The 10,220-nt window shown below is 40.1% G+C and overlaps 1 protein-coding gene across 1 annotated transcript in view; it reads left to right on the top strand.

Moving 5' to 3' along the window:
- Positions 1-5,108, top strand: part of LOC122553870 (EH domain-containing protein 1-like) — a 66,991-nt gene extending 61,883 nt beyond the window's left edge. Inside the window, exon 6 of the mRNA XM_043698319.1 lies at positions 1,536-5,108. Within this exon, the coding sequence (XP_043554254.1) occupies positions 1,536-2,057 (522 nt within the window). The 3' untranslated portion in view covers positions 2,058-5,108. The remainder of the gene's footprint in view (positions 1-1,535) is intronic.
- Positions 5,109-10,220: the final 5,112 nt, after the last annotated feature.

Below are 10,220 nucleotides of genomic sequence, written 5' to 3'. Positions count from 1 at the left end.
GAAGGATGAGGGGTGACTTGATCGAGGTTTATAAGATGATCAGAGGAATAGATAGAGTAGACAGTCAGAAACTTTTTCCCCGGGCACAACCGAGTGTTACAAGGGGACATAAATTTAAGGTGAAGGGTGGAAGGTATAGGGGAGATGTCAGGGGTGGGTTCTTTACCCAGAGAGTGGTGGGGGCATGGAATGCGCTGCCTGTGGGAGTGGTAGAGTCAGAATCTTTGGTGACCTTTTAAGCGGCAATTGGATAGGTACATGGATGGGTGCTTAAGCTAGGACAAATGTTCGGCACAACATCATGGGCCGAAGGGCCTGTTCTGTGCTGTATTGTTCTATGTTCTATCAGATCAACCATAATCTTATTGAATGGCGTGGCAGACTCGATAGGCTGAATGGACTACTTCAATTTCCGCATCTTCTGGTCTTGTGGTGCTATCTACAGAGTTCCCTGCAGAAACTTCCCAAAGCTTCTCTAATAGCATCTTCCAAACTGTGAAAAAGGACAGATTAGGAGATACATGGAAACTTTGTCATTAACAAGCTTCTCTTCAAGCCCCCCACAATCCTGACTTAGAATAAATTCACTGTTCCTTCCTTGGTGTACCAAAATTCCTTCATTCCTAGCAGCCTGCACTATAAGGATTGAAACAGCTAGAAAAAGGCAGCTCACCACAAACTCCCAGAGCAATTAGGGATGGAAATGCAGGTCCAGCCAGCGATGCACGTCCATGAATTAGTTACAAAGAAACAAAGTCAACTTTTTTTTCCAGCAGTAGAAGTCATTGTGACCATTTGAAACCAATAGTTTTTGCATTTAATGTGGTGAGAGCAAGGTTAGATGCTTCAGGATGTCTCTATTTTCAGCAAGATTCAATTCTGTACTACTGAATAAATGTTGAGGAAAGATCGCAAGTCTGACCAATATGTTGACTTTATGGCAAAAGTGTTTGACTTCTATCTATTTGTGTTTCCAAAAGTGAAACTGGAGTCCTGAAAATGTTTTAGAAGTGCATTTTAGATTAGATATTTCATTGGTTCCTTCCTCAAATTTCTACCATTGTGGGAGTTCCAGTGGGTATAATTCTATACTGGAGATGCCAATGTATTATCTGAGAGAACAGTGTAAAGGTGTAAACCTGGTCAGAAAACTCTCACCCATATAAGTCCAAGAAGTTGTATATATGTATAATACATTAGATGTCCACCACCAACAGGCTATTTGGCCCAGTTAATTCATTCTGGCATTCATGTTTTCCATCTCTCCTCATCCACACTGATCAGCTCCTGTTCCTCTTTCTCTTTTTTTTAAAATTTTCTTTTTTAAAAACAGTTAAAAGTGACTCCTTAGAACCACAATCATCAAAACTATCCAGTGCTTTACTGAGTAGATGATGCTTGGAGAAATGCACGGTCGTAAGTGGGCATCAAGTTCTGTAGTACATTGACCAGAGAATGAAAAGACTGGCATTTGGGCCTGATGTGATTTTTGCTGCTGTTTGATGTTTAACTTTTTTCCCTTTTTGCTTCGGCAGGAGATGCTGCTGTCCTGTGACTTCAGCAAGTTTCATACCCTGAAACCCAAAATGCTGGAGTCTGTGGATGAAATGTTGGCCAACCACATCGCTGACTTGATGAACCTGATCCGACAAGAAGAGGCGAGCAAGCCAGCACAGGCTGTGACTGGCGGCGCGTTTGATGGCAACATGAACGGACCCTTTAACGAAGGGTATGGTGAAGGTGCTGGAGCGGGCATAGATGAAAGTGAGTGGATTGTGGCAAGGGAGAAGTCAAAGTATGATGAAATTTTCTACATGCTCTCACCAATTAATGGCAAAATCAGCGGGAACAATGCAAAGAAAGAAATGGTGAAGTCTAAATTGCCAAACACTGTGTTGGGGAAGATCTGGAAACTGGCTGACTACGATCGGGATGGAATGCTGGACGATGAAGAATTCGCTCTGGCCTGTCACCTGATTAAGATAAAGCTCGAAGGATATGATTTGCCTGGTGAATTGCCAGGGCACCTCATACCTCCATCCCAGAGAAAGAACTGAATCAATTTAACATTTTAAAGCAGAGACAAATTGATGGATGGATGGCAGAAGAGCCCATCCATTAATTCTGGGGGAGGATGGTAAAGCCTGTAGATTTGAGTATACAAGATCTATTTTCTATACAATATAAATCTAAGATAGCCACTTAACTGTATTTGCTAAATCACATTCTGGTGCATAATAACTGAAAGATATAAAATATTAATGGGTCTCCCTGCAGTTTCTGATACTTCCCCAGAGTGCGACCCAGTGCTGTTGCTGAAACGTCTGACTAATATGACTGAGCAGTTCTCCATAAACTCCATGTTTTTGCACTGTCCTAACTGGATGCGGATGTGCAGAGACCTTTCCACTCCTCCCCTCATATCTGCCCCTCCATCAGCTTGTTTTCTGGGTGGCTGAGCAGTCTTGATCTGGTACATGAGAGCAAGGTGTGAGAGCTTTCTGCTCCTAAACAGGCTGTGAGCACCCTGATGGTAACTGTACACTGCCCTGTCAGTTCATTGTTTGTCAAAGCCTTCACTCCTTATGTAAAGCATTTCATGCCCATGATCTGGCAGCTGACTACAGGTAGGGAAAACAATCAGTGGAAACTTGGGAGTGTGTCACTTCACTACTTCAAGCCAGTCCCTTAGGCTTGAACCTTTTGGGCATGTGATCACTGCAGTTCTAGGTGAGACCATTAACAAGTGCTAAACTTGTAGCTGCTGTCAAGAGATAAAGGTGGCATCAGCATAAAATGCAGAAGGAGTTATTTATTAACTTATCTTTTAAAATTTTATATTTTAAACAAATATTCTGCTGACCAAATTTTTTTTCTCTCCTGGCCTCCGATATTTTGTTTGGCAGAGACACAGTTAAGAGTTAGGGAGAGGAAAGTTTCATGCATGGTCAGTCATTGAGGCATTGGCTTCAACTAGTGAGTAGCAAAAATACAACCAGAGGGAGGGCAAGCCTTGAATCCTTGTGTTCTGTGCTGCAGTGTGACATTGTGAACTGTGAAATGGAAAGTTAACTTCACAGGACTGAAGGGCCTGAATTCTCTTGAACTGAGTCAGAAATAAGCATTCCAAATCATGGTGGTTCAGTTCAGAGTCTTGACCAGAACAAAATGGGCAGACCAAACATCGTCTTGTATAAGTCGCACAAAAGTAGATGCGCTGCTTGCACAATAAAGCCTTCTCTTGCTTTCCTTGTTGCAGTGCCTCATGCTGACCTGCTTTGGAGATTGATCTTGTGTTGGAAATCCTGTGCTGTAGCACAGGCTCCTTGTAGTAGCAATAGTATTATTCACCACCTTAAACAACAGCCACAATCTGCATTTATCATGTTGTGGAGGTGCCAGTGTTAGACTGGAGTGGACAAAGTCAGAAGTCACATGACACCAGGTTGTAGTCCTACAGATTTATTTTAAATCACAAGCTTTTGGATCAGTCCTCCATCACGTGTGAAGGAGCAGTGATCCAAAAGTTTGTGATTTCAAATAAACCCGCTGGACTATAACCTGGTATTGTGATTTTTAAGGTGTAGGTGCAATATCTTACACTAGGATGAAATTGCCAGTGGAGTTATATAAGGATATATTTGCTTCCAAGACACCTCCCTGCACTTTTAAAACTGAGGTAATGTTATCAGAGCCATAAGAGATGTTGATAATTGTTCAGCAGCATCTGATGCTGTGGGTTTATTGAAAATTAGTTTGATCTGAGAGGTTGCCCATGCACTCATTCTTCTCTCAGTTATGCAGACATAAGAACTTTTATTCCTATTCAATCAGGTTCAATCATTATTAGAGTTGCTTGAGTCTTGTTCAATTGGGGAAAAGAGCCATTGGGAACATGGCAGGTATTTGTGAAACTGCATTGTTATTTGAAACGTCGAGAGACAAAATCAGGCATCAGCTGGCATGAAAGAAACTCAGTTCAAATAATGAAAAGTTACGCTGAAGTGTTGGCATAGTTGACATTTTGTCAAAGGTCAGAAGAATTACCCTGTGTGCAGAATGTGTGCATGCCTGTCCTTTTAGCATTCTTCCTAACTCTGCATCATTTTGCACATTTAAATAACATGTACAAATGAAGTGTAACTTTCTTGATCTTCTGTAATTTCTTAACAGGGTGAAGTTCTGAAAATCGTAATCTGAAAGCTGATGAGATGATATTGGTTAATGCATCGTATTGCAAGTCACTTTACAGCCAGAGCTTTTAGGAAAGGTTCCATTTTTAAACTCAGCTGCTTCAGTGCAATAGAGGGACACACCTGATTTAGGTCAGTTCCATTTAGTGCTGATGCCACAGATGAGCCTTGTTTTATCTTGCCCTGTTTATGAAGTGCTGATAATTAAGCATATTTCTATTTACTCAGCCCATTGAGAGAGTTTCAGGGAAATATTAAATGTGACAACTGAACTTGGGGGTGCTGTGAATACTTCAGTGATGAAATGTTGGAAGGTGCCACTCCAAACTTGTTTGCAATTCTTTATAGCAATGGTGCCAATGAGCTTTTATTGAGGAATGACAATATCATAACAAGAGATCCTAGGTGTGTAATGATAGTGTCTGGTCCTGGGAGATGGGTCCTGGATATGGCTGCAGACAGTATCTTTAGCCTGTTAAAAATGATCTCGCACAACACTGTTGAGCAACACACTGTCCACTTACCTAGTAATAGTACGTAACTCCCAAAGTAGTTGTTAGTGCATAGAGTCATACAGCTGCTGAAACAAATGCTTTGGTTCAAACTGTCCATGCTGACCATGTTCCCAAACTAAACCAGTCTCACCTACCTACATTTGGCCCATATCCCTCCAAACTTTTCCTGTTCATGAACTTATCCAAATATCTTTTAAATGTTATAACTTAACTGTGTCCACTACTTTCGCTGACAATTCTTTCCACACACAATCCACTCTGTGTATAAATGTTGTCCCTCATGTCCTCCTTGAATCATTCTCCTCTCTTTCAAAATATGCCCCCCATTCTAGGAAAAAGACCTTTGTCATTCACCTCATCTATGTCCCTTATGCTTCTTAAAACCTCAATAAAGTCACCCCTCCTCCTCCTCCTCCTATGCTCCAGTGGAAAAAAAAGTCACATTCTTTCCAGTCTATTTTTATATCTCAAACCTTCCATTGCTGGCAAGATCCTGGTAAATCTTTTCTGAACCCTCTCCAGCTTACTAATATACCTCTTATAACAGGGTGGCCAGAACAGCGCACAGCACTCCAGAAGAGGCCTCATCAACATCATGCATGACATCAACATAACATTCAACTCCTATATTCAAAGGTCTGAGCAAGTGCGCTAAGTGCCTTCTTAACCACCCTGTCTACCTGTGATGCAAATTTCAAAGAATTATGTACCTGAATCCCTAGGTGTCTGTTTTCGATAACACTACCTAGGGACCTACCATTAATTGTATAAGCCCTGTCCTTGTTTGTATTGCCAAAATACAATACCTCACATTTATCTAAATTAAACACTATCTGCCACTCCTTAGCCTATTAACCCTCGCAATTTGAATTTTATTGACGGGTAGTTTTGGTTATTTCTATCTGATAAATGTGAAGAATTTAAAGTTAAGTATATTTGCTCAATTATGACAATTTTTCTTTTTTGAAGTGAGTATGTTTATTTTAAGGCTGATCCACTGGCTGCACCTCTTGACATTAGCCCGCCTGTATGTTACAGCAGCATGTTGCAGTCCTTTCGATGGCTTGGAACAAATACCATTGCTTCGCGTAAATCTCTCAAACAAATATAGCCTCCTATCCGTTTTTGCTGTCCTGTGTAATTCTGTTTGTATCACTGGATTTCAAGTATGTATAATCCTGTTGTACAGTTTTCCTGCCTATCTAAGCCGTTTTCAAATGACAGGCTCTGACAGCTCAGAGCTCAAAGCTACCCATTTCCTAAACTTCAAACATGCAGAGAACTTGTTTCTCAAGAACAGAATAAAGCACATAGCTGCTGCCATCTAGAGGCAATATAATGATTGTAATATTGTCTCAGTTGAGTGGAAATGTCTTTTGCCTGCTTGCTGGCAGACTTGTCCTGGGAACAAGCATTCTAAAACAGTAGTCTTTCAATTCACTGTCTACTTGTGAATCCACAGTGTAGATCCTCAAATAGCTGCCATTGAAGCTACTTGATTAATCTTTGTTAGTAGAAATAGATCTCATGAATGCAAACCTTTTCGTGTATAATATATGCAGAAATTAATTGTGAGGAATAACAGGAGACTGCAATGAATTTACAGCCTAGCTCTCCCTTTCGACTGGAAGAAAAGTCTTAAATGGAATCTAGTAATGAATCCTGTCTGAGAATCCAGAGTTCTGGCACCTTGATAATTCCTGATGTTTTACAGGCAAGTGAAAATTGAAAAAGCTGCATGTTGACACTGTTCAAATTATTTCAGTTTCTCTCTGCGGGATGAGAGATTGTTCACCTCTGCACCTAAATTTGGATATGATTACTTAGTTCAAATGGGAATTACTATTATGAAAAATTGTTATAAAAGCTGGAATTCCAAATAAGAGTAAAAATTGGCAATGCTTGGCAGGTCTGATAGCAAATGTAGTTAGAGAAAAATGGGGTTAACATTTCAGATTGATGACCTTTCATCAGAACTGGGAAAGCGAGAAATGTGATAGGTTATCAACAAAGGGTGGCGTGTGAGAATAAACAGAATTGAGGAACTTCAGCCTTCAGTATTGCTTATATGAAAGGCAACATTTTGCGATTGTCCCAATGAGTGCAAAATACAAAACTTTGACAAAAAGTGTCTTTTTTTTTGTTTCAGCAGTACTTGTTCTGTGCTACCAAACAACTATTTGAACTTCAGGCTGTTGTTCCTCAGAGTCAAAGGTTTCAGATTTGCAGTCTTTTACTGGAACTCTGGTCACAGACCTGAAACGTTAACTCTGTTTCTCGCTCCACAGATGCTGTCAACTTGTTTTTTTTATTTTATATGTTGATCTGGATATTTATTCCCCCAGTGAATGGAATGTCTCTATTCTGCAAAGAAGCTGGCATCTTGACACTGCAGCTCATTGCTGAACCACATTGCTTGAATGTTTGTAATATTCCATACGAAGCAATGAATCAGAAACTGTTACAATGTGCAAGTTAGAGAGGTTGGTGGTGTGGGCGCTGTGTGAATGCTAGTTGTGAGTTTTCAAGTGAAGAATGAGCCTTCTGATGGGTGGCTCATTGAATTTTTCACTGTTACTGACCTTGGACAGCAACCAAATCTGCCACCTAACTGAGAATTAAACAAAACCCCCTCTAACCGTCTGATGGTCTCAGTTGAGAAGTACCAAATATCAAAAATATATTTACGACAGATGTGGTTGACTAGAGGCTGGACCTCATTGACTCTGACATTAACTTAATTTTTATCAATAAACTGTTGTCAGAATGTCGGTCACAAACTGAAAGGGGGAATAAATATTGAAGATAATGGAAACAATAAACAAAACACATACATATTTGTAAAATAAAAGTATTGAGATCCTGTGAGGGTTACAAGCAAAAGTAAATGGTTCACATCCATCGAAGTAACCTTATTTCAAGCATGAGTGCTGCATCCTGTTACAGCTAAACCTCTTGGATAATGAAATAATATTTATATCAGCCTTTTCGCCCCTCAAGTGGATGCATAATCCTCTGACAGATTACTTGCATGACTTGTATTTCACCTTAATTTAGTTATTTTATCATTTACGGTTACTAATAGAGATGTCAGGTGTTTCATCCATCAACACATCTCTGAATTTCCCCTCTCGTTGATCATGAGGGAAAAGGATAGTGCTTTCTGTGAAATGAAATTTAAAGGGATGTATTAGTAACAGTTATAAGGTTCTTTTTATAGTCCAATGAGCATTGAAACTAAACGCTGAAGTTTGAAAATTGCTTTAATAAGAGGATTGTTAATGTGACAGTTACACTGAACACAGCTAATGATGAAATTCCTTTGTATCCAAGCTGAGATCTGTTAAAGCTTGTTTTGCTGTTGCATTTGATGTTTAACTGCAACTACCTGCAGTGTTTTCAGTAACCCAGCAATACATCCTCCTGTATTTTCTGCATAGCCTGCGTTCCCCTCTTTTTGATGTCCAGTTGGCTGTGCGACTCTGTTTTCTGTTCAGCTACAGGTCTGTCTTTTTTTGGGATGGTTGTTCACCAGGCTTTCAGTTTGAGATGTTGGTGAACTAACTTTCGGATGCTGTTAATTCAAGTAAGTTTTCCTACTCTAAGGCTTGAAAATATTGAGCTATCTTTATTGTTGATCCTTGGCACTGTGCTCCTGTTCTTAATGACTGGGGAAGAGGTGAGGGGAATGGTGGGGGGGTGTCCTCTTATTCAGTGGCACTCTGATGCCTGAGGGACACAGCTTTGGTTAAGGAGGTTGAATTTCACCCACCTTGCCCTTGCTGCTGAGACCATGCTCCCATCACTCGCTGGGGTCCCTCTTCAATCGGAGACCTAGGATGGATGGCATACCAGCAGCAGCCACTGGCATTCCAGTTATTAAGTGCTGAAGAGCTTTTGCTGGGTAGGACATGCAAGCGCTGGGTCCTAAATCCAAGGGAGGAGGCTGGTGAAGTAGCTGAGGGACACAGTATGAGATGGCTGTTTCCAAAAAGAGCTGGTGTGGTGTTTTAAGACCCGCCGGTCAACAGCTGAGACCCTGCCTTCTCCCTTCCTGTCACAAGGATCTGTCACTGTCAGACTGTGCTTTACAACTAAATTTTTCTGTTTGTTTAGCATTTATGTGATTTTTCATATAAATGGTGGAGTATGAAAAATTCATGTTTGTTGTGAGAACCTTGCATATTGTATCAATTGTACCAATCACACTTAATACTTTAAAGAAATTGACTCATTTCATATGCCTCCCATCTACTTTAATTGTACTTTTGAAATCTTGTTTCAAAAAAGCAATGAGCAGAAAAGAGGTGGACTACAGAGCTGCCAAATTTTATCTCCCACTGCTTGGGCTCTGTGCCACTGTCACAACTACACACCATCCTTGAGGAGAACTTTCAGCAAATATGAATGATGAGGGTGTGATGAGCACTACGTTGCCCTGCTCAGACTCTAACCGAGTGGTTTACACTAGATAGGTATTTTTGTATGCTGGAGGAAGCCGCTCAGGTGATATGCTGTAGGTTAGTGAGCATCGTACTTCTATCAGCTTCTGGGGGATTGCAGTGAATTGAAACCATTCCAGGTGTACTGGACAAGTTTGTGTTGTGCACGTCCAGCACAGATAGGTTGATCCTGTCCCTCTTACCTGAGAGATTTGCAGCCTGTTACAGAGCAGCATCAGCAGAAGACGCAGCCAAAATAAAAAAAGATTGATCTCTTGTCATTATCTATGTTGGCAAGCTGAACAGATTCATTACATAGGGAAAGGGAAAGAAGATGACTGACAAATCCACTGTTGTTGTATTCTTACTGTTTAAACTTACAAAATGAAGTACTGCTACAGAGGTTTTTCCAAAGTGCCTTCTGAAAATGTAAGAGACATGCCAATATATATTTTTTGTTTGTGACAGACCAGTGGATTTTATTGCAAATGAGGGACTTTGATCAGCTGTCAAACCTGTTCTGTTTCTGCAGTTTTCTTTCTGGGGCTGTTAACTTGTCAATGTATTTAGTATTACACTGTATATTTTTGGACAAAACTGTAGCTCGGCACATTGACGTGAGAATATACTGTTCAAAAGTATTCCTTAGGACTGTTTCTGATGGATTGTTACTGCATGTACCAACCTTGGAAAAGTCACAAACTTAACTGGCTTATCTCAGATGTGCCCAAGTATTAGGCAACTCTGGATAGTTTATGAATGTAACTTCAAAGTGATACTAGAAATGTATTTAAAAACCTGCTTCTGCTTTATATACAACTCTTAAACTTGAATCCTGGACCGAGACTTTAAACATGGCTTATCTATTTTTTTCTTTCAATTATTCCTATATTTGAGCAGATAGAATGATGTTACAGTTTTAAAATTGTTAGATTTGCAACTTCACTGTAAAATTGCATTAGAAAATTCTCTGAATAAAATAAAATTTTAATTTCTAGCTTAGTGTGACTTTCTTTGAATTGTTGTGATTACATTCTTGTGTCACCTCTATGCATGCATAATCTTTGAGG

The sequence above is a fragment of the Chiloscyllium plagiosum genome, chromosome 10 (genome assembly GCF_004010195.1).
Source record: "Chiloscyllium plagiosum isolate BGI_BamShark_2017 chromosome 10, ASM401019v2, whole genome shotgun sequence".
Classification (NCBI taxonomy): domain Eukaryota; kingdom Metazoa; phylum Chordata; class Chondrichthyes; order Orectolobiformes; family Hemiscylliidae; genus Chiloscyllium; species Chiloscyllium plagiosum.
The sequence above is the reverse complement of the archived record's forward strand: the minus strand, read 5'-3'. Positions and strand labels throughout refer to the sequence as shown.